This window comes from Drosophila busckii, chromosome 2R (genome assembly GCF_011750605.1).
Source record: "Drosophila busckii strain San Diego stock center, stock number 13000-0081.31 chromosome 2R, ASM1175060v1, whole genome shotgun sequence".
Lineage (NCBI taxonomy): Eukaryota > Metazoa > Arthropoda > Insecta > Diptera > Drosophilidae > Drosophila > Drosophila busckii.
The window spans coordinates 80,492-104,871 of NC_046605.1; the positions used below are offsets into that span (position 1 = coordinate 80,492).

At 35.8% G+C, this 24,380-nt stretch overlaps 5 protein-coding genes across 9 annotated transcripts; 4 read left to right on the top strand and 1 right to left on the bottom strand.

Annotated features, from left to right (window-relative positions):
- Positions 1–5,701: 5,701 nt before the first annotated feature.
- On the top strand, positions 5,702–15,287 carry LOC108596855 (scavenger receptor class B member 1). Of its 4 annotated transcripts, XR_001915065.2 has the most exons (8): positions 7,315–7,420; positions 11,463–11,564; positions 12,998–13,250; positions 13,314–13,487; positions 13,555–14,126; positions 14,217–14,338; positions 14,397–14,907; positions 14,985–15,287. XR_001915065.2 is itself a non-coding variant. In XM_017982999.2 (7 exons), exons 2-7 carry the CDS (start codon positions 11,504–11,506, stop codon positions 14,799–14,801), a joined length of 1,587 nt encoding a protein of 528 aa, XP_017838488.1. In that variant the 5' UTR covers positions 5,718–5,796; positions 11,463–11,503; the 3' UTR covers positions 14,802–15,287. The 4 variants fall into 4 exon arrangements, 3 of the variants coding, with proteins under 3 accessions (XP_017838489.1, XP_017838488.1, XP_017838487.1); XM_017982999.2 differs by lacking the exon at positions 7,315–7,420 and adding an exon at positions 5,718–5,796 and having other exon boundaries at positions 14,397–15,287; XM_017982998.2 differs by having other exon boundaries at positions 14,397–15,287.
- A 1,428-nt stretch (positions 15,288–16,715) lies between these two features.
- On the top strand, positions 16,716–18,794 carry LOC108596291 (lysosome membrane protein 2). Its single transcript, XM_017981880.2, has 3 exons — positions 16,716–17,821; positions 17,959–18,206; positions 18,269–18,794. Exons 1-3 carry the CDS (start codon positions 16,795–16,797, stop codon positions 18,521–18,523), a joined length of 1,530 nt encoding a protein of 509 aa, XP_017837369.1. The 5' UTR covers positions 16,716–16,794; the 3' UTR covers positions 18,524–18,794.
- Positions 18,795–19,938: 1,144 nt separating this feature from the next.
- Positions 19,939–21,671, top strand: LOC108596295 (ejaculatory bulb-specific protein 3). 2 transcript variants are annotated; one of them, XM_017981887.2, is made up of 2 exons: positions 19,939–20,189; positions 21,258–21,671. In XM_017981887.2, the coding sequence occupies exon 2, from the start codon at positions 21,281–21,283 to the stop codon at positions 21,653–21,655; it is 375 nt and encodes a 124-aa protein (XP_017837376.1). In that variant the 5' UTR covers positions 19,939–20,189; positions 21,258–21,280; the 3' UTR covers positions 21,656–21,671. The 2 variants fall into 2 exon arrangements, with proteins under 2 accessions (XP_017837376.1, XP_017837375.1); XM_017981886.2 differs by having other exon boundaries at positions 19,942–20,189; positions 21,271–21,671.
- A 77-nt stretch (positions 21,672–21,748) lies between these two features.
- On the bottom strand, positions 21,749–22,736 carry LOC108596293 (m-AAA protease-interacting protein 1, mitochondrial). Its single transcript, XM_017981884.2, has 3 exons — positions 22,390–22,736; positions 22,036–22,331; positions 21,749–21,978 (listed from the first exon to the last, which is right to left on the bottom strand). The coding sequence occupies exons 1-3, from the start codon at positions 22,657–22,659 to the stop codon at positions 21,837–21,839; spliced, it is 708 nt and encodes a 235-aa protein (XP_017837373.1). The 5' UTR covers positions 22,660–22,736; the 3' UTR covers positions 21,749–21,836.
- Positions 22,737–23,106: 370 nt separating this feature from the next.
- LOC108596294 (60S ribosomal protein L19) lies at positions 23,107–24,200 on the top strand. The gene is made up of 3 exons (XM_017981885.1): positions 23,107–23,208; positions 23,429–23,535; positions 23,603–24,200. The coding sequence occupies exons 1-3, from the start codon at positions 23,204–23,206 to the stop codon at positions 24,103–24,105; spliced, it is 615 nt and encodes a 204-aa protein (XP_017837374.1). The 5' UTR covers positions 23,107–23,203; the 3' UTR covers positions 24,106–24,200.
- The last annotated feature ends 180 nt before the right edge of the window (positions 24,201–24,380 follow it).

Here is a 24,380-nt window from a genome sequence, read left to right on the forward strand (position 1 = left end):
GAGATTTTTGCCATTAATTATCGCGTTGATAAAATCGACTAGATTTCTAGTTTGAATGCAGTTTCATAGTTCTTATGTATTATCATCACTCGAGTTTAAGAATAGTATCGGTAAGAAATTTCTGCTCTCTGAATACTGTCATAATATAAAAGTGGTGTCTCAGTGTTATTTTTCACTCGAAATTGTTTCTTAGCTTTACTATTTTGTTCCTATACTTCGCCAACATAATTTATTAATAATATCATGCAGTTTCTTAGTTAACTCATTTTTTGTAATTTGTGCTTCATATCCACGGCCAACTACAGTATAAATCGTTTTATAAAGCATTTTGAATCTCGGTAATTTTTTAGCATGAGTTATAGCGTTGCAAGTTTTGAAATTAACAAATAAAGTTACTCTTCAGCATTGGCTTTTCTTTGCCATTAGGTTAAATTTGAAATAACGCATATTTTATTATCGAACTACATAATTAGACAGTTGTTTATTTAGTAGTCTCGCAATGGGACGTAAATTAAAGCTGAAAAACGATTTCCGTGCTGCGAATTTTTCTATTGTGTTCTGAGATGTATTGCTTCTCAAATTGTAGAAAGTGATAATGAAATGAGAGCAGGAGCAATAAATTGTTTGGCAAAAATATATCAGGGGTTCACATCCGATTTTTGCCAAAATATCGAAAATCGTTGACTTTCCTTAAATTTATTGAATGCAGTTTTATTCCTTATGCATCTCTACGAGTCTAACTAAGGCATAAACTTCCCGCAAATCGGAAGATAATTTACGGCTGAACTTACGGTCTTTATCAAAGTGCGATATTTCACAGAAATTATGTCTTCTTGTAGTTTACTATTTTGTTACATCAACTTCGCCAAATAAATTTCATATGAATATGCAGGTCTTTTATACTCATTTGTAATTTGTGGCTTTTCACGCCAACATACAGACGTATAAAGCGGCATTTGGATCGGATTTTTGTTAGCTGAGTTATAGCGTTGCAAAGTTTGAAATTTAAAACAAATAAAGTTACTTTCAGCATCTGGTTTTCTTGCCATAGGTATTTGAAAAACAATTTTTTATTGATTTCTGTATTTATTGATTACTAATAAAAGTAGTACACAGTATTTTAAGCAACAAACAATTGTTCAACTACTATTTAATATTTTGTTATTGTTACATACATATTATTTATTATTAATTTCATACAAAATTTGAAGCTCTCTTACAATTAATATTACTTTTATATCATTAAGCTTTTTGTTTACTGCCAAATAATTACTATTATTTTAGTTAATATTATTATTATACATTGTATATTCTATATACATTTATTTATTTCAATAAAATACTAAACAAAAATAAAATAAATATGTGTTATTATTTGTAGAGAGAAAAAAGTCACCTTAGGAAGGTTTGTTCTCAATAGCGTTGTTGATTGTGTATGCGACTCCATCTTCCGTTTCTTTTGTGCAAGGCTTTATAGATCTTCTATTGACAGCAAAGAGGTGTCTCTGGATTAAAATATCAACAATACAATAACTAATAAGTACTTACGCGTTTACTTACTGTAGGCATCATTACTTTCCGCCAAGTTGTACCAGTTAAAGTTCGTATTTTTTACATTTTCAAATGAATTAGTTCTTTTATTAATTCGTATAATATATTACTGTTTAGTTATTATATTCCCTTGTTGAGATTAGAGTCTCAACAAAGCTTTTGATATTAAAGACATTCATATTCCAATATAGTCTACAAGCGGTTTTGATAATAGAACAATAACGCAGTCTGCGAGATTTGTGTTTCATATCTGCCATTATCCCTTGGTTATTTATTCGATGCCAAGGATCTTAAATGGTTTATTGCTTTTTGCTTGTTTTGATGCTGGAAACTATGTTGAATGTTTAGGCATATGAAATACTGAAAATTAGCTCTATTTCGCTGTGGATGTTAAGCTTATCAAAGCCGTTGATATTTGCGCAGAATAGGCATGTTTGTTCTTTAATATTTGCCATAACTTCGCCAAATAATTGATTTGTATTTACATGTACTTTTCATTTTATTTTGTTTCATTTCATATCACAATAAATAAACTTAGTGATAAAGCAGAATTACATATCGGATATTATTTTTTTGAGTAGATATATAACGCTTATGCAAAGTACGAAATATAGGATGAGTCTTATCTTTCAGCATTGGATTCCGTTGCCATAAATATTTCAAAACATTAGTTTTTTATTAAGAAAATCTCGACACAGGATAGCAGCATTTATGTAATATTGTATAGAATATCATGGAGTAAATTAGCCGAGAATAACGTCTTTAGTGCGTTTTTTGATTTGAGAACTGAGAAATACTTTCAGAAGCCTAGAAAGATAGATAAAAATGAAGATCGGCATAATTTTATGCTGCAAAAAATTATAAAAAGGGGGATTGTATAACACACGTTATTTTTTGCCGCAAAGAAAGCGAAAAAATCATTTACGACATTTCCAATTTGAAATGCAAAGTTTTGATTCAAATGGAATATCACGAGAGTCTAACGAATTGACAATTGAAAAACTTAATGAAATCGGAACGACAGCAATTTCAGCTGAATTACGGACTTATCAAAGTGTCAGATAAATTTCACAGGATAATATGTCTGTAGTTTGTCTACAATATATAAAATTGTTATATAATTCAAGCTCAACAAACAGAAAGTATAGCATCATGATTCATTATGATATAAGTTAATAATACAATCTATTTGGGTTATTTGATTGTAACTTAGTGTTCCGAGTGAGTTATCTGCAATTTGCACATATAGGGGCAAATATATCCTATGTTTTCGAATTAAATTAATTAACGGCCAAAACGAAAATGAGAAATTATAAAATTTGCATTAGCACTATATTATAGATCAATAAGGAAATATTGTGTTCAGAGAAAGTGAGCGTGGCACTCGACCACATTTTTTTATTTTTTGAGGATGTAGTAATTACGTTGTTTTTTTAGCATTCCGGACTAAAACATCACAAGTATATTGATGGTAAATATTGATATATATATACTTTGTCAAAAGAAATGAAACAAATCAGAATCAACTATCATCTATCATAGCTGTCATAGACATTGTAAAATAAAGAAGACTACCTTGTAATGCAAAAAATTTTTTGTATTCAGTTTTATCCGTACCAAAATACCCAGATTGTATCAGATATAATACGCTTATTCATATAATGAGCAAAAAAAAAAGAGGAGCGAATAAAGGCAGCGAGAGGCATGCAGCGAAAAAATACGTGACACAGCTGGATCAAAGGTACGGAATATTGTAATTAAAAATTATTTTTAATATATTGAAAGTAAATTGAAGGTATCTATTTTCAATTGAATTAATATTATAATCTAGAATGATATTTATTACATGAAAAAATAAAGTTTTTTGATATAATAAATACATAGATATTATGAAAAAAAGTTGCGATCACATAACAATAACAAAAGATATATATAGACTACGAGTATCTCTAGCAAAAAAAATATGATAAAAATATTACAGATATACGTAGGGAAAATATATAGTAAATATACGAAGGATATAAATTGAGAGTCATCATAGCTACATTGATGGACATAAACTATAATAATACACAAATTAGTAAGCTCTCAACATATCAGTTTGGACGACAATTAAAGATCCTAATTGACGCTATTGTAAATGATCTAACCGCAAAGTATGATAATATCCATAAAAAACTTTTTTAAAAGCATTTGTATAAATTATACAAAATATTAAATGAAATCACGCACAAGGTAACCAAAAATATAAGTACAACAAAAACTGATATATTAAGATACAAGCACATAAGTAACCTAATGATAACTTTATAAAATTTATGGTAAAAAAAAGATGATTCAGGTTGAAGACAATTACAATCCGAAAATATTACGCATGACAAAAAAAGTAGCAATTTGCTAAGGCGTGAAAGGAAGAATATAAATACACCTCCAATAGTGCAATTGTGTCTACGGATATTTGCTGATCGTATAAGGATGGTATATTCATAGAACATTTCAACTTATAATTGTGCGAACAAGAACGAAAGTTTATGTAGCGATACAAAAACCAAGAAGATATGTCGTTTGATACATCAAAAAGACAACAGATTTTTGTTATTGTAAATATACAGAGAACCAATAGATATGTTAAATGTAACATTATGAAAGATATCAGGCAAATGAAAGAATTGATTGCATTACACATTCGTTCTGCATAGTAAAGCAAATAAAATTTTATACAATACGCGTAACATTAATAATATGTTTGTTAGGTGGAATAAATCAGAAGGGATATAATATCTTATATCAGGACAAGCAATGTAAAGTCATATATATAAATATAATTATTTATATAGTGTTTATTAGCTACTGCTCCTCCGTTATTGCTTCATTTCCGAAATGGCACGAATTTTTGAACTACGAAATCATCAAATCAATCGATTGCCGTACCAGATTATCCAGGATCGCACAACAAAAAAAAAAACAGCTTTGTCAGCTTTGTAGCCTTGTTTACGTACTTTTTATAAGGGATACATATAAACGGACAAATTATTATTATTCGCTAGCATACGCATTAAGCGCTGTAGACGGAGCGCATATTTACATAGTAAAGAAATTTACGTTTGTCGTAAGTGTGCTGTGAAAAGAGCTGATAAGCCGCTTGCATGCGAATCAGAGTTATTGAACTCGGCTATTATCAGTTCTATGAAGAGTTTACAATAATCGTACATTTTAAATGCTTATTCTTGTGTACATGTATTTACCCTTAATATCACCTCATCATTAATGCATACAGAAGTCGAAACGTCAAACTTTGAGCTCATGTATACCCCGCATTGTATTCATACTCTCTATGGGGATAGATTTTCAGTTGACTTTTTGTAGATTTTGCTAGTAAAATCTTTAGTTTATTGTCTGACTTTGACAAAATATGGTTTACATAACTAACGTTATATAAAACAAATGCGGTTTTTTATGTAATTAAATATGATTTACTTTATTTATATTTTGCATTACAGGCTATATTATATTCGAGTATCTTATATTCGAAGTAGTATATGCATTAAAGCTACACTATTTACTTGCTCTCTAGCACATTCTACTAGCTGATAGCCTTTTTAATCTTTGCTCAGCACATTGACTAAGCTGTTTGTTTATTTCAATAAAGAAATGTTTACGTGTGGTTAATAGCATTCCAATAATTTGCATTATCGGTGACGGAAACGGCCTTGGCGGGGCCTTAATATAACGCACGCGAAGGTTTCGAATGCACTTGGTTGGCGGCTCGGCTACCTAGAAAAAAGTTTGACAACAATCCAGACGAAATCCATTTAAAGTTGAGTATTTTGTATGAGTCGGCTTGACAGCTAATGTGACTCTTGGTGACTTTTGAGCAAACCTTGGGTATATACATACATATAGAACAATTTTTGTTTGTTCATCGCTGTGGAATCTGTCAACCTGTTATCAAAAGCTCTGGAACCTACGTCAATTGGCGAGATTCGCGGGTTTATCGCTACCCTAATGCCCTGCAAAATTCATTTCCTATATTTTTCCTTATCAGGCACTCAATAAATATCAATTGTCAACTACTTGGGGGAAGAGAGAATCAACTCAGTTAGCCGGGACTCCAGTGCTAAAACATAGAGCATATTTAAAAGTTTCTAAAACTGTTTAAAATTTCTTGTATTTCTTCAAAATTGCAAGCACAAAATTTGTCGTATTTCCTATGATCAATAATGAAATTTGTCAATATTCTGCATCGTAAGTTGAAAACATATGACACTAATTGATCACCAATGAACGACAGCACGAAACTAAAAATATACTTATATGCTTGAGTAATAGCTTAAATTAGAACTGAGGTTACACATTTATTTATAAGAGAATGCCATAAGCCAGGGATGGCCGCTGGCCTGTTAGGGCAGCGAGACCACTAGGCTCTTCTACAAATCCCCAGCCTTTGTGCAAAGGTAGTCATTTTAATGAATGAATGAATTGATTTATTTCCTTTTTGAAAGAATATTTACCTTCGTCTTCGCAACTAATTTTTGTTTTATTATTTGCATCATTGTAATTTATTTTTTTTTTTTTGCCTTATAGATAGTTATACTTGTACCGTCCGTTAAACACTTGATGATGTGCCTCTTAGGGCTCATGGGCTGCCATAATAAATATATAAATATTAGAGCTGCCATTGATATGGCCCAATATCGGCTTCAAACCTCCGCCAGGTGTTGAACAAAATGTTGCAATGTTTTTTTTTCAATGCTTGTCAACTGGGAAATCTCGAGAATATGGGAAAATGGCTTTGGAATAGAATTTATTTGCTTAATAAATTCCTTATAAACTTCAAGTGAATTTCTCCAGCAGCAGTCGACAGTTGAGTAAGCACTTTTCTGTATTTCCAGTTTAACTGCAATGCAAATGTAACAAGTTATTTTTCATATTTCTAATCAATATTATTTGTTTTTCCAAGTTCAGCTGCTTAGTTGTATTTTTTTTTTTCAAAATAAATTTTTCAGCGGTTGCATTTTAATATTAAGTAAGTCCAATAGTTTCTTACCAGATTCTTACATGCAACGTGATGGGGCAATAACATTAACAACCACTTCCTAATGCAACCTTGCGTAATGGCGCGGGTTGTGACAACTTTTTGGACTGTAGTAGCAATAACAACAAAAGTTACTTTGCTACCTGCTGCATAAATTCTTTTGCCTGTTTGCTGTTGTTGTTGTTGTTGTTATAAAGTCTTTCGAAAATTACTAAAGCTTTGCAAATAACAACAAGAAATGTGAGTCATTTAACAAGTTTTTGGCATAATCATTTGTATATGTGTTGAAATCAAAGCAATATGTTTGTTGGCTTCGACAACATAAAACTCCAGGTACAAAAAAAGAAAAACAACAAAAACTAAATCGAAAGACTTCAATGCAAGCAACAAACTTGTTTTTATCAGCGCAACCCCACTACTAGAGTAATAAAAGCAACAACACCAAAGCTTTTTTCCAATTGCATGCTAACCAATACAAAAGCTCAATGTCCAACTGCACTCAGAGAGCGTCGAGCGCAGAGAGACTTTTGCAAGCTTACTCTCACTTTTGAGTTGTTTCGAAGCAAATGGCAACGTCGCTGACCGCTTTACGCTGCTGCTGCTGATATTGTTGCTTTTGTTTATTTTTACCTGTTAAGCTGGTTTATTGTCGCAATTTACAAAGCTAAGCTTGAGCTTTTTAGGCGACTGAGTTTTGTCATGGCTTGAAACTACAACACATCTTACGTTGTGCGCGCATTCGAAGACTTGAGTTTTAGTTTCTCAGCGGCTTTGCTGGCGTTCAAGTCGATAGTTTCCCGTTGTTTAAGACACACAAAAGAAAAACGTTTGCCGGTGCGTCCAATAAAAAAAAACTAACAGCCAAGATTCTTGATCAGTGCATGTTGATCGCGTGTGTATGTGTGTGTGGTTGTGTGCGTAACTATTTTGAAATATTTGCGGTTGGCTGTCTTGGACTGTGTCTTGCCAGCAACTAACAGCAACAACAATATCTGCAACGAGACCATGCAACAAGTCTACACTGACACTTGTAGTGCATTCACATTCCAAACACAATATCTTCAGTAAAAGTTGGCAGAGCTTGGGCGTAAATAGGAGCTAGATCTCTCTTTCTCTCTCTCTCTCTCTGTATGCGTGCGTGTGCTTGTCTTGAGCTGGCGCAAGACCTTGCCAAGGCAAACAGCCCAATGGAAAACCAAATGCACATGCCCATGCCTATTGACGCTTAAGCCTCTACACGCTCTCCAAAGCGGAAAATCATTTCAAGTTACATTATATATCTAAGCGCTTGCTAATGTCTTAGAGACGAAACAAACCACAAAAAAAATATAACGAAACGAAAAAAAGTAAACATAATACAATCAAAGCGCATTTGATCGTATGTTTGTGTGTATTGGACGTGCATAGTTTTTATGATTACTTATGTGGAAAAAGTGAAATTTTTTGCTGTTTTTTGAAGCTGAAGAAGCAGCCATTGCAAAACGAGATATGTTAAAGCTTAAACAACACACAAAAAAAAAAAACAAAAAAACGAAGCGAATGCGCGCTTTAAATAAATAAATAATTAAATACATGCAAACAATATATGTACATATATTGTACATATGCACGATTAAACTGACCATTAACACATAACACAGCAGCCACCAATATCCGTTTTAAGACAGCGAGAGAAAGCGCATGTCCCTTTAAGTCATTTTATAGCCAACAGCTCTAACACGCTAAAATGAATCATTATACAAAAAATTGCCGCAAATAACAAACCCAAAAAAAAATTGTTGCGTGTGCTGCGACAATTGTAACGCTTTGTCTTAAAAAGCACGCCAGCACGCTCCCCCAGCCCACAGCCCTCTGCCTATCATCCCTCCATGACCTAGTGTCGTCTTCAAACTGGCATTTACTTTAGCATTGTTTAATATATGTGTGCACGCACACACTCCCAAACACAAAAGCTTTAAATCATTATCAAACAGCCGAAAAAATATAGTAACAAACCAAAATAACTAAATAAATTGTCAACAGCTACGCTACTGCTGTTGTTTCTTATATTGTTGTTGTTGCTTACTATTTGGCCCGGCCAGTGTCAGCCAAAGCAAAGCCAAGCGGCTGAAAAATTGGGTCAGGGTAATTGCTTACACTAAGTAGCAACAGTTGCTCTCGCTGTTGCTGCTGTCGTTGTTGTTTTTGTTGTTTGTGCAACACTTAAACGCAGTGAAAATTATGCGGCATACAACACAATCTGCTGCAACTTGCGTCCCTGAACACATACATATTTATGTACATACATATATATATATATGTACAACTTTTATCGTATGTATGTACATACATATGTGTATATAATTCTCACAGTTGTCGCTTTTGCCAATTGGCAATTCGCCCGCCAGCAGTTGGCAGTTGCCGGCACTTGCCTTCATTTAGAAAGTAAATTTCTATTTAAGTTGAGATTCTGTTTAAGCCACAAAACAGCAGGCAGCAGACATCTGACGATTTCACGCTAAACAGCACCAACAGTTGTTAATTAAACAAATTGCACAAAGCTCAGGTGGCAGCAACAGCAATAATAACAGAAAATAATAACTATTTAGGCCTGCATGCTAAATTGATTACATAAACTCTTACAAATAAAAGCAAAATGTTCAAGTTTTGTTGTAGAAAGTTGTAATTTCCAATTTGTCTTGCAATTCATTGCATAAGCTAAGGCGCAACAGAATTTTTTATATATTTTCTTGATATGATGATCATATTGTTATTGAGATTTGATCACTTTTCTAACTCAGTACCTAAGTTATTTTGTAATTAAAGCGAGTAAAAAGTTCAACTGCCAATTGCATATCAAAAATCTATTTTTGATGTATGGCCTCAACGCATGCTAAACAAGCTCAATGATGGGTAGCCAAAAAATATATATGTATATATTTGGAACAATTATTAAGCGCTCACACTAACGAATAAAATAATAATTATTAGTTAATTACTATTCAATACGCAGTCGCTGTGGACGTGGCTCAAAGCTTCAAAAATTTTTGTTGATTGTTTCTGGCATCGACTGTTGTAAGCTCGTTTTTTATACATACATGCATATAGATATTTACATACATATGTATATGTATATATTTGTTGCCGTGGCTGACAGCGACCTTCAGTTCAAACTAAACTTCAGCGAATACGTAAGCGCAACACTTTGATAAGTTCGTGAATAATATTTAACTATTTAAATATGCAACTCTTTATACGTATGTATATCTGTGTGTGCCTAGACATGAAGTGCTACAATTTGATCGAAATAGCTAAAAAAAAAAAACCGTCTGTTAGATTCCAGAGAATATCAGCACTTCTGCAGTTTCTCTTTTTTGAATTTAACTAGTAAAAACATAATCACAAGAACCCATACATGCAATTACAATCGCTCTTACAAGCTTAATAATGCTTAATATTGAATCTCAACCACGATGTCACATACCAAAAATATGCGAGCTTAGCGCTTAGTTCAATGAGTCAATTGCATGAACGTTCATGTCAAAACATTTGCAATACTTATGGTGTAAAGCATATGTAATAAAAAATTATACAAGAAGTAATAAGCTAGAGGCTGCTGCCATGTTAGTTAGCTTGATCATTTCCGTGACATGGTCAAGTGCAGCTTAACCGCAAAAAAATATAAAAAAATAATGAGATAATAATTAAGATATGCGTAGTTTAAACGTGTCTATAAAGCGTTTAAGGCGCGCTATTATGGAAGCTTATGTATGTAAACACATATATACATATAGTATATAAATCGGCATGCGTTTATAAGCACGATTTATAACCATAATGTTAATATTTCTATATAATTGTTCAAGTATGCTGTATCTGATCAGTGCCTAAATACATTGATAAATTGACGCACATGACAATAAAATTAAATTTTGTTCAGATCTTTTTTTTCGTATTTAATTTTGGTTTCAATAGATATTCTATTGTTTTCGTGAGGCGCATGCAAATGGCCAACAAATGTGGCTAAAAGCGACGTCAAAGTCACAATTTGTTTGAAAATATTTTATGTACGCCTGTACCTGCAATTGTCAATAAAAAAAACAAATCGTTTTAAAGGCAAACAGACGTCGAAACTTAATACACAAAATTATGGCCCTGGCCTCGGTCAAGGTATATTTCAAAAAAAAAAAAAAATGCGAATTTTTGTATGCTCGAAGCCTGGCTATAAAGCGGGCATAAAACTTTAATTGTTTGACTTTGTTCAAGTCGGAGGTTAAGCGGTTATACTTAAAGCTTACATACGCAATATATATAAACATATAAGCATATATCTATATAAAAGGGCTAGATCATTGTCAACAACAAGCCATTAAGAAGAGAAAAAAACGCAACACAAAAGCTAATTGTTGAACAAAAACAAACAAATTGAAACCGAAAATTTCCATTTGCTGACAGAGCAAGGTTCTTGAGCACAACAACATCTTAACAAATGTGTGTATAAGCGAAGAGAGTCTTGCCACAAAAGAAATAAACAAAAGCAGTGCAGAAACATACATATGAAGTCGTCTCTGATAAATCAAGTAAATAAAGCAACAACAAAAACAACAAGCGCAAGGTTAATACGCCCATGAAACGTGTCGCGAAGGCAAAGCCCGCCCCTCGACAAGTTCAACTTGTATATACTTGTATATATGACAACTGCTACACTTTACCCACTTTAAATACATACACACGTTCAGCTTAAATCATGATCAAACTCAGAACTTTGTCCCGGCAATCAGAGAGAGATCATAACAAATTGTTTATGCATTCCTACACTTGCAGCTTCAGTTTTCAGTCGCAACTCGTTTGTGTTGTATAATATTTTTTTCTTATGCATGCTATTTATTTATTATAGGCCCATACATAAACACAGCTTGAGAGCACAGCAGCAACAACATGAATGGACCCAAACATAAACTCTGCACTAAATTATCCAGCACATATCTGCGCAAATGGTGTAAGTACCTTACAGCATTAGTGATAAGATAATCATCATGAAGTAAAATGTATGGTTAATAAGAATAATATAAGCTCTTATCTACACTACAAACATTAATTTCAAATATCAGAGAATATAGTAAATAGCACGTAAGCTAAAACGTGCACAAATGTGAGAAATCGAAATATAGTTTTAGGTTCAACTTGGGTAAAAACATTTTATAAAATCTTTAAAAAAATATCAACTTTGACAAACTAATCAACTGAATCTTAAGCGAGCTTGTTTACTAATTTTCTTAGCCTTATAAAAGATGCAAGAATCTGCCAAGATGCGCATTATGTAGACAATATATATATTGATAATGAATTTATGTGCGTTTACTTGCCAAGTTGTAGATTATTTCTTACGAGTATGACTGGTTATACTGGTATTTTGTATTCTAATTGATTCCAATGGGAAGCAGGGAAGCCATACACCCATACAAATGTTCATAACTATTCATATAGACACTATGGAGTAGAGTCCCCACTGGGCAACCGTCTCATGACATTGCGTTCGTTCGACTTTGCTGTTCAAGGTCTTTACACTGGCTATAGGGTTGGCTCTATAGACAGTTATTTAGTTATACGAGATTTTAGCCAGTCAGGCATAACGCATTGTTGATCTTGTAGCTCATGTTTACGCATTCCTCTCTCGTGAATCACATTTAAATTGTTGAAAATGCTTAAATTGAAATCAAAACAAATATACAATTGTTATTTACTTTGCCATGAGTACAGCGCCAGGATATTGAGTACTTGCTAGTTGTTATTGATATTACTTGTATTAGTCTGTGACTAGTTAGTTGTTATAAATACAGCTAAAGCGCTTAATTTATGCAATTATTCAATCAAATGATTAATAGCTAATTGCTTTAGCAATGTTTCATGCATTTTATTCGATTGCACAACGTGAATTAATTGAGTATTGTATACAAAATGATAGCTTTACTAAAGGTTGAAAGATCAATTCTAATCGTCGCACTAAAGTTACTTTACGGCTAAATAAAACCAACGAATCTGTCAAAAAAGTAGAAGTGTAAACATAATTGGTTTTTAAAACAATTAGAAACAGTAAATGTTTTATATTTTAAATTACAAATCTTGAAATTCTAAACAATGCAACAATTGATAATAAGAACTATTAGTCAAGCCAACATTTAAAAACTCAACTTTTCTCGCCTTTGTTTTGTCAATTGAACAACACCGGTATTAATAGACCCCATTAGCTTTTATTTAATACCTAATTAGCTCCAAGAAGTGAAGCGTCTTAAAGAAAAATAGCGCACGTGCTGTGTGTTACAAATGATTACCTGGTAAACGCCCAGTTCTGAGTCATTCACAATAATGTGATGAGCTGGCTTTTAATACATATTTATCCATTCAATGATTTTTTTGTTATGTAATTTACAGGGATCATAATTGCAATTGGCGCGCTGCTTTTGATTGGCGGCATATTTGTGGCATGTGAGTTCTCATTGCTTATTAATGCTGTAATAGATCGTATGATAGCATTACGTCCTGGTGCCAAGACCTTTGGTTGGTGGGCAAAACCGCCGGTTGAGCCACGAATTAGTTTGTATATATACAATGTGACAAATGCGGATGATTTTCTAAGTAATGGCTCAAAGGCCATTGTCGATGAGGTGGGACCCTATGTCTACAGGTAGAGTAAAACTTAACTCCCGCACTCACCCTCAAATACTAAATGCTTTTTGTTTTCTTACAGTGAGACGTGGGAAAAAGTAAATATTGTAGAGAATGACAATGGTACACTGAGCTATAATCTGCGTAAAATATATAAATTCCGCGAAGATTTGTCCGCTGGGCCTGAAGATGATGTGGTTATAGTTCCCAACATACCCATGCTGAGTGCCACCTCGCAAAGCAAGCACGCAGCCAGGTTTGCAGTCTCTTTGTTAGCCTTCTTAAGAAGATAATTATGAACCAATTTGGTAAATTTGTTACAGATTTTTGCGCTTGGCTATGGCCAGCATTATGGATATATTAAAGATCAAGCCTTTTGTGCAAGTCTCTGTGGGTCAACTACTTTGGGGCTATGAGGATCCGCTACTTAAGCTGGCGAAGGATGTAGTGCCTAAGGAACAAAAGTTGCCCTACGAGGAATTCGGTTTGCTCTATGGCAAGAACGGCACCTCTTCCGATCGCATTACAGTCTACACGGGCGTTGACAATGTCAATCAATACGGCATCATTGACAAGTTTAATGGACGCACACATTTACCCCACTGGACCACTGATGATTGTAATCGTCTGGATGGCACTGATGGCTCCATATTTCCGCCGCATATAACCAAGGATCGTGTACTATACGTCTATGATAAGGATCTGTGCCGTTTATTGCCATTGGTATTTGAGAAGGAAGTAATGACCAGCAATGAGGTGCCCGGCTATCGATTTACACCACCCGAGTGGGTCTTTGCCGATGTCGACAGCCATCCCGATAATATGTGCTACTGTCCGGCGGGAAAGCCAAGCTGCTCACCCAATGGCCTCTTCAATGTATCACTCTGTCAATACGGTAGGAGGCATTTAGATTTCTAGCAGATCTGTTATTCTATTTGTAATGTTTTCGTTAATGTTAATGTTTTTTATTTAATGTACCTTGTAGATTCACCGATTATGCTTAGCTTTCCACATTTCTATTTGGCCGATGATAGTTTGAGAACCCAAGTGGAAGGCATTTCTCCACCCGAAAAGGAACGTCATCAGTTCTTCTTTGATGTGCAACCCGTAAGTGTTGAACGATGAGCTTAAACCAAATAAATCTTATAATTTAACTTAATTTCAGAAAATGGGTACCACTTTGCGTGTGCGCGGTCGTGTGCAAATTAATCTGGCTGTTAGTCAGGTGTTTGACATTAAGCAGGTGGCAAACTTCCCCGATATTATCTTTCCCATATTGTGGTTCGAGGAGGGCATCGACATGCTTCCCGATGAGGTTACAGATCTGATGCGTTTTGCTGAGCATGTGCCGCCTAAGATTCGCATTGTGCTCATTGTCGCACTCTGCGCTGTCGGCGTCTGTCTGTTGCTGCTCTCAACATTTTGTTTGATACGCAATTCGCATAGGCAGAGCACACTGCACTTGGAAGGCTCGAATTATTTGGCCACGGCGCAGGTGGACATGAATAAGAAGCAAAACAAGGATAACAATCCCAGCACCAGCGGCAACAACGCCGGCACACGATATTGAACTTGGATTGGACATTAATATTGGCGATCTTTAGTTTATAGTTTTTGTAGCTAGGAGAGCACAGTTTGTGTGTTAGTCTAAAACAAATGGAGCTGGGAAGACTTATGTATGTATTTTGTCTGTATAGTAGGTCCTCGTTAGTAAGTAAAACATTAATATGATAATAATAATATATGTATTTAGCTTGTAGGTGCATAGTCTCTATTAACGGTCGTGATCGCTATAAGTCTCAAATTGTTGTTTTATATGAAATTCCTCCCCCACCCGCACAACTCCCCCTCCCACTCTAACGAACTTTTTTTAGAGCTCAAATGGTTTTTAGGCCAACAAAACAATTCGCAAATCAATTAATAAGGCAACGTCCCTCATATGAATACTGCTAATTAAACCAAAAAAGAATTCATAATTGATATATCTTTTGGACAACTTCCCGATATTAACGATTAAATCGAAAATCTGTAACTATATTTGTATAATATATATTGATTTAATGTGTACAATAAATTACGCTATTATTTTTATTAGGAAACTAAAAACATGAAGAAATTTAAAATAATTTTCATGGGCGCTGGTCTAGGCTTTGCCAAAAAATTCAATTTCTGATTGCCTTTATCATCGTATTATATACATTCATCTATAGAAATGTATGAGCATTATAACAAATTTTAAAGGCAATAAACGGACCCAAATGTATTTGTTTTTTGTTGTATTGTTCTTTATATCATTTATACCTTTCATACTTCCAGCATGAACTGAGCTTACGATCTAATTATGTGCAAATATTCAAATATTTAAAATATTCAAACTCAAAGTTGGCTTGCAGCTCTAGTTTTAAAGCCAAAATATGTTGATAGAATTCAAGGTTTAACACAATATCTATATTTTTAGCTTATAATAAAACAATTATTTTCTAGCTTCGCTATTAATACAGACCGGACACTGAAGTCTAAGTTCCCCGGACTGATGCACTCGTTGTCAGCTCAGCAGACATCATGTCATAATGATTACAATTTGTTGAGTGCACGGATTGGGTAGATAGATAGACAAAACATGGAGATTGAGGGGCAAGTGCAGTCCATAGCAGCTCGCGGATGATAAGCGTCAGCGGCTGTCTGTGTCTGAGCTAAGCTGCGAATAGCAACTATTGGCACCTCAGCAGATTTTAGTCGTTCATATACTTGTGATTACGCAACTTTACCTGATGCGAACTTAACACTTAGGTTGTTACAATATAGTTTAAAATCTATAGGAATGGCCTAACATACTTGCACTTCCCAGGGTGCATTTTTGAATTTCAATGGCATTGGGAGCAGACCTATAAAATTAATCTCAAAACATAAATTACAATTACGATTTGCGTAAACTCTATGCTTAGGTCAGAGTTGCTGGATTATCGCGCACATTGCGCAGCAATCAGCAATGCGTGCTCTCTATATTTCTATCTGTCTAGCTTGAACAAACAGTCACACACGTAACATGCTGTCTCTTTTGCTCAAAGCTTAGCTGATAGCCTATCAGTTTTTTAGAAGTTCCCAATGCGCAGTACACTCGTAAGGAAGGGTGACTTGATCCTCGGGATCTATAATTTTATAAAATTTTTATTTGATCATTAGATATAAATGCCTGGTAAACTGTATAGTTTGCATATTAAGAAGCATATTAAATATTCTAAAGAAAATTTCATACGAAATTGTACAGATTATACAGAGAATAAGCTAGCCTATAGCTAGAAAAAAATAGCAAAGCACTTTTACTTGTTTTATATATTTTCAAACATGCCCCAAGAGGAAGAGACCTCGAGATAAGTCAATGTGAAACAATATAAAATTTGTTTTTATATATGTATATGTATACATACATATACTTGAATATTCTAAAGCGATTACTAACTGTATTTTAAATGTATCGCGTGATTTCAGCAGTGTGGACGTAAAATCTCAGACTCCCGCGGAATCAAAATTATTTTAGAAAACATTCGAGCAGGCAGTGCATTATGGCCAAGTGTTGTGTGTGGCTTAAAATTATTGTACTAGCTTTATGCTGCGGCCTGAACATCACGCTATTTATATTATCCTATGGCATTAGCTATCAGCATCTACTTACCGAACAACACATACAATTTCGTGAGGTAATGCCCACTATGGACGAGTGGATAAACTCGCCATATGGAAAACTTAAGAGCTATCTATTTAATGTCACAAATTCGGAGGAGTTTCTCAGCGGTCTTGATGACAAAGTAAAGTTAGAAGAGGTGGGACCTATTACCTATAAAATGCTTGGCTTCAATGATATACAGCATCGCAATGAGAGCAGTGTCACCTATCAAAAGCATCGCTATCGCCATGTGGAGTTTTGGCCTGAGGAAAGCGTTTCCCCAGATATTTTAAATAAAACAATAATACAGTTTAATACGGTGCTTATAGGCGCCGCCGCCACCCTGGCCCCCAGCCTGGCCACCGTACCCTTCTCACACATTGCCTTTAATTCGCTTACCTTGTCCGAACCGTTATTTGTGCCCGGCAGCGTTTACTATTTTCTTTGGGAGTTTACGCGCCCAACCCTCCAGTTTCTCAGCAAAATTACGTCACTCTCCACCAACTGCGGCACACTTCACAATGCACTCATGGAGAAGCAAGAGATTTATACAGTGAACATTGGACCCAAGCATGGCGTGGAAAACTTCTTTCGCCTGCAGAGCTTCAACAACGAGCAACTTATTAAGGAACGTCGCGAGCTCGGTTCCAGTGACTACGATCCAAGCTGTCCCATTAATGTCACTGGCACCCTCGACAACTCACTGTACCCGCCCTATTTGCAAAAAGAAACGCCCCTAAGTATTGTAGCTACAGAATCCTGTCGCGTGCTCCCTTTGCATTATCAGCATGAGCAGCAGCATGAAGGCTTTGCCAACTACCGTTATACCTTGTTGCGTGCCAATCAAACCCCACCCAGTTGCATGAGTAAAACTTATGGCGTCCCATTGCCTCCTGGCATGTTTGATGTCTCCAAGTGTATCGTAAGTAAGTGCATCAAAATAATATTGCAAAAATTCAAACTATATATGTAAATACATAAGTACATATAGAACTAAATATTTGATACTTGAATTAAACGTTACCTCATCGAGCCTAATGAAATGCTTGATTATTTTTTACAGACGACGCCCCCTCGGCTTTCTCGATGCCCCATTTCTATGGCAGCGGCTACAACTGGAGCGAACATTTTGAAGGACTAACACCCAATGTTGATGATCATGAGCCCTATATACTATTGGAGCCCATAACGGGCATACCAACACAAGAACGCTATCGCTTTCAGACCAACACCCCCCTGCCGGACTTAAGTAATTTCAATCGATTAGGCCGGTTGAGTCATATGATCCTGCCAGGTTTCTGGTATGAGTATGTAAGTAGCGCTTGATGATCAGCCCTGTAATTATTAATATTTAAATATATATGCTTTTTAAGGAAACGGGTAGCCTGTCAGATATGGTGCTCTTTCTGATGCATATACAGGTGGACGTGGTGCCCGTCTTGCAGCCCATATTAATGACAGTACAGCTCCTCCTTGCAGCTTGGAGTCTGCTAAGCCTAATACGCATCTGCAGCAATAGTGAGAGCTATGGGGAGCTTTATCAGAAGACCTGTTGCAGGACCACAGTGCTGCTGGAGATTACGTTCAATCAGAAGAGAACATATGATCCCAATACGCGCGTCAAATAGTTGACGTAGCCTCCATTTTGATTACTCCAAGCTTTAATCGTGTCTTTAGTTATGGCTGTAGTTCGCCTAGAAATAGTTTAAATTGTTTTTAGTTCGCTTATCAATCAATTATATTATATATATGTATACTATATACTTTTAAGTCTGCCTCTTATTTCACCTCAGCTGTCAAGCTTCCACATTTCCTTGAATTTGTAGGCCGCAGCATTATATAAGTACTAAATAAACAATGTGGAATTATGTACTGCTGGGCACGTACCTTACTTAAGATCTGTTCCAAGATTTATTTATAAACTTTACGATTTTTTTTTGTTTTTTGATCATCGTTTTTATCTCTTGTTTACTTTGTTTGTCTCTGTTTGTGTCTGTCAGCTTTCTGAGCCTGAACTTTTGCATTGCTCTACAACGTTTCAAGGCAATCCAGCCTACAGCTCTACAGCTTCACTTTAGGGCGTGGCCTTAGTATCGCATCATCTCTTTACTAGAAATCTTGTACTCTCCATTTCACTATACCTGAGACTTTAATAATGTAACAAGCAAGCGTCAATAGGCTTGCCAATCACAGTACTATGAATTAATGATACATGTGTAAAAATTAAAAGCATAGGTTGAAAGACTTTTTCAATAAAATTTGAATTTATATTTGATTTTCGATGGATATATTTCGCAGTTGCCCTTAACTTGATTTAAATAAGTTCAACCAAAGATTGCAAACAGTTTCTTGAAAGCCATTTTTATGACCAACAACAAAACCAAGTGTTTAATTAGGGCCTTAATGCCCTTTGGGTCATAATCAAGTTAAGACTGCTTATATAATGCGTTGAAACCATGATAAATGCTGGGGCTCGGCCTGAAGCGTTTTTGCATAATTACACACTAAACTAACATGAATGTTATGTCAGCAAACAGACGCAAAAGTGATTCATCAGTTTTATTAGCATTAACTTTAGCTTCAGCTTAAAGTAGAACTGAAACCTTTAAACTGCACAACAGATAGTGTGATGTTTAACGCATATGCGAAGCCAAAAAGTCAAACAAGGCCTGTGATATGGGTAAATCCCACTTAGGACCAGTTAAGAGCTTTCGCAAGCTGTTCAAGTCTAGAGTTACCGATATGTGATTAAAATAATAAATATAAATAATGAAAAGGAAATGCACAAAAGTGATTACTAAACTATAACAACAACAACAACGACGACCGCAGCAGCAGCAGCAACAACTACTCGAATTTTCAGCTGCGCGTGTTATTTTAAATGTTTTTTCCTATGAAGTTTGAGTCTGCTAACAAGCTAGACACACAGCTGAGTCAACCATATTTACATATTTAGCGCTACTCCAGAAAGTTTCAGAAAAAATATAAATAAAGCTTGCATATTAAATGAAGTGCGCCCGAAAAAAAAACACTATACAGGTGAAAACGGACAGGGCCAACGGTGTCAGGCCGAGCAAACAACAAGAGCAACTTGTATACCGGTTCATTTTGGTAGCTTGAACCTTTGACTGCTTGGAAAGCAACAACAACAAGAAGTGAGACAAGCGTGCATTCGAAAGCTTTTAGCTCTCAGAGGCTCCTTAGTATAAAAGTCGGCCTTAACAGGCTAACAGCTCGCAAACAAAACTCGACGCTTGCACGCAACACAGCTCTTTGGACACAAATAAACACACAGTGAGTACCAGAAATAAGCGTACAGTGTGACAAGCAGACAGGCAGAGAAATAAAAAGTTGCGCATGCGCTTTGGCTTAACTTTGGTTTAGTTGATATTGTTATTGCGTAAAGCACAGAAGCCGATTGGCTTTGGCTTTAACCACAACTGAAGAAAGCAAACCACTTGTCATTGCTGTTGACGTTATATAAAAGTGTCACTTTAAAGCCAAAATTACGTGGTGTGGACTAGCACAGAAAAATATATACACACGCATATAGATTGTGAAATCTTTTGTGATTAAAATTGCTCTGACTAATTAGTATGCATATGCCATATACTTACTTACATACATACATATATGTATATATATATATGCATATGAACATATTATATGTATATATGTATGTGCTATTTATGTATGCCAAGGGGGCATTAATAATGCATGATATGTGCTTCTAAGCCACTGAACGCAAAATCTTCTTTAAATTGAACATTTGGAAGCATTTGGATTAATTTAATTTTTAAAACTATTTTAAAGTTTTCAATATATGTACATGTATGTACCTAAAAATTTAAATCTTTATACCAATCAGTTCTTACCTCAAACCTTTTTTTTATTTCCAAAAATTATCTAATTATACAAAAAATAAAATTTTTATAAATTTGTTTTTATGTTAACGTGCAAAAGTTGTTTAGAAAGAGGTTTTTATTATAACTTGTAGACTTTTTAATAAAACGCATCATTCTAATTAAATGTATTTTGCCATATCATAACTTAGTCATAGAATCTTAATATGGAAGTGCAGAAAGAGATAGAGAGGGAGAGAGGAAAAGAGAGAAGGATAGAGAAAGATTGTTGTCAAGCGCAGAGATAGAATGGCAAGGCATAGACTTAATAACGCTGCGAATAGCAGTCGGCACTTAAAGCTCCACAAGTTAACAAAGATCAGCTTTTAAGTAGAGCTTGAGTGTTGGTTTGTTGTTGTTTGTTTTTTTTTAGCTTGACCACTCTCATAATTCTTTAAAGTAAACTTAAGTAATTGCATATGAAGGTGTGTTGCGTACTTACAATTCTTGAAATCTGTTGATTGTCTTTACAGCTGACAAAAGATGAAAGCAACGCTGGCAATATTAGTTATGTGCGTGTTGGCCAGTTTAGCAACGGCCGCTGCCGGAGATAAAAAGTACACTGAAAAATTCGACAATGTTAATGTGGACGAGGTGCTGGGCAACACTCGTATTTTAAATGCTTATATCAAGTGTCTAATGGGCACAGGCTCCTGCTCGCCTGAGGGCCGTGAATTGAAAAAGTTGCTGCCGGATGCATTGCAAACGGATTGCTCCAAGTGCTCCGATGTGCAGCGTCGCAACTCCAACAAGGTGATCAACTTCCTGCGCAATAACAAGGCTGGCGAGTGGAAACTGCTGCTTGATAAGTACGATGCCAATGGCGCCTACAGAGCCAGACACAATATTAAAAATTAATCAGTAAATGGAAGTAAACAAAAAAACAAAAGTAAATGTTCAAACAAAAACTTATTCAATGTACAGTTATACAGCGTAATATAAAAACTTGAATTTTGTTTTCATACCGAAACATTTGTAACGCCAGATTTATTGCTTTAGCACTTAAACTATAAAATGATCTCGTTCTCGAGCCCAGTTGTTATTTTGATTCATTTATCAGATCGATGGCTCTGAAATGATTTGCCACATTTATTGTCCAGTCTGAGTGTTGGCCGCTCGTAAATTCTTTTTTAAAGCGATAGTTGCATATAAACACTTTGTCCTGATATTCCGGCATTGTGCTACAGAAAATAGTAACTAAGAGTGGTGGTTCTCTTGGGTTTATTCTACTTGCTCACCCCATATTCCAAGGTATCTCCTCACCACGTTGACGCATTTCTGTAAGTCCGCGCATCACATGAAATACCATTGTAATCTCTACCCAGCGTTTCTGCAGCTTATCATTGGCATCGTCGAACATAATGCCAATTTGATAAGGAAACGTTAAATATATATCGCTCTCATTTATCTCCAGCTGCTTACGTTGTGTCATTGACAGCTTCTGTACAATTGGCTTTAGCTCAGCAATGGCGTCAGGGCTAACCAACTGGTCCAGTGAGCTTAGATCACCGCTCACCAATTTGGAAGACACTACCTGCATATATATAACATACATATAATTGAGATAACTTTAATTTTTATTAATGTATAACCTGCAGCGCCTGCTTTGCGCCAAATATAAAGTCCTTAATTTGAAATTCATTATCAAAATATGGCCTAATAATGAATTGCACGGTTATCCAATTTTTAATTGTGTTTAGAGCCGAGGGCCATATTATCTCCGGAAAGTCCATAAGGCGTGGAAAACTATTATTATTTTGCCTTTGCGGCTCCGGTGCATGTGGCAGCGTGGCATAACAACGAAATCTTGCGACTGGACTCGATTTAGCCATGCTCAGGCATCGCCTTAAAGTGTGTTGCATCCTTAAAAATAACTTTTGATAACAATTACTTGTAATTATGTGCCGCAACAAATGAAACAGCTGTCCCCCACCAGGGCTAACTAAGCATCACGCACTCTCGATAGTCGATTTTTCAAAATGGCAGCTAAATATCGATGTTATTTTACAACACTAGTGTCTAGAGTTGCTCATCGCAGCTCAGTAGTTCAGTGAACGGTGAATGAGCTAATCTTCTGGTTCCTTGTCAGTTCTAGTTCAGTCGTCAATTGACCAGTCCCCATTTTCGTTCGTCATATATCATATGAACTGTTCTTTATTTAAATCACAGCCTTTTTTTTATTTTCTACTATAATGATCGACAGTGTCTGAATAAAGGAACAGTACAAACAATAATAAGACTGAATAAGTGACGACCGAACAACTGAACAATAACCAGGGAGTTAGTTTGTTCGCGAACTTTAAGGAGTAGTTCAATCGAACTTATTCGGAACGGTTTACAACACTAGTGTATCCGCCTGTCAAATTTTTCTTTCTTTCCCAGCCACGACTAGCGAGGGTCGACAGCATGAGGTACTGAGTTTTTATCAATTTGTGTGTTTTTGTTTGCAATTCTTGTGGAATAAAGAGTGAAATGTAATGAGCGACAGGTGCCCAGCGAGAGAAATATGAATGATATTCATTTTTCGACAAACTATTGTGAACTAACCTAAACATACATGAGCATTCATAGGAGCATACCTGTGTATGTGTGATTATAGCACGCTGTTTTATGAATTTGTCTCTCTTACAGTTCTCTAAAGCTCCAAAAGAGGCTCGCAGCCTCCGTACTGCGATGCGGCAAGAAGAAGGTTTGGTTGGATCCCAATGAAATCAATGAAATTGCCAACACAAACTCGCGTAAGTAGTTGTTGTTTTTGTTAAGGAAATGAATAACTACGTTATTTTACTTGCTTCCCCCTTTTAGGTCAAAACATACGCAAACTGATCAAGGATGGTCTGATCATCAAGAAGCCAGTCGTAGTGCATTCCCGCTACCGTGTGCGCAAGAACACCGAGGCCCGCCGCAAGGGCCGTCACTGTGGCTTTGGTAAGCGCAAGGGTACGGCTAACGCACGTATGCCCACCAAGCTGCTGTGGATGCAACGCCAGCGTGTCTTACGTCGTCTGCTGAAGAAGTACCGCGACAGCAAGAAGATCGATCGCCATCTGTACCACGATTTGTACATGAAGTGCAAGGGTAATGTGTTCAAGAACAAGCGCGTCCTCATGGAGTACATTCACAAGAAGAAGGCCGAGAAGCAGCGCAGCAAGATGCTTTCCGATCAGGCCGAGGCACGCAGACAGAAGGTGCGTGAGGCACGCAAGCGTCGTGAGGAGCGCATTGCTACCAAGAAACAGGAGCTCATCGCCTTGCACGCCAAGGAGGATGAGATTGCTGCCAAGGCAGCCACTGCTGCGGGTCATTAGGTCGATAATGTTTAAATAATTGTTTATCAAGTGGAATAAAAAGCAGACATTTTAGTTTGGCCGAAATGATTTTGTACAAACGTGGAAAAAAAAAACATGTATTGACTATTTCCTGACATTGGGGTGCTTTGAGTACAAGAAAGTAAACTTGGCGCACAACATTATGGCCAAGTTAATTTCACAATCGCGCGTCACAAATCAATAACTAATAAGATGATCACCATATATACGCAGACAACAACGGCAGAGTATGACAATTTCCCTTGAGTTGTCAA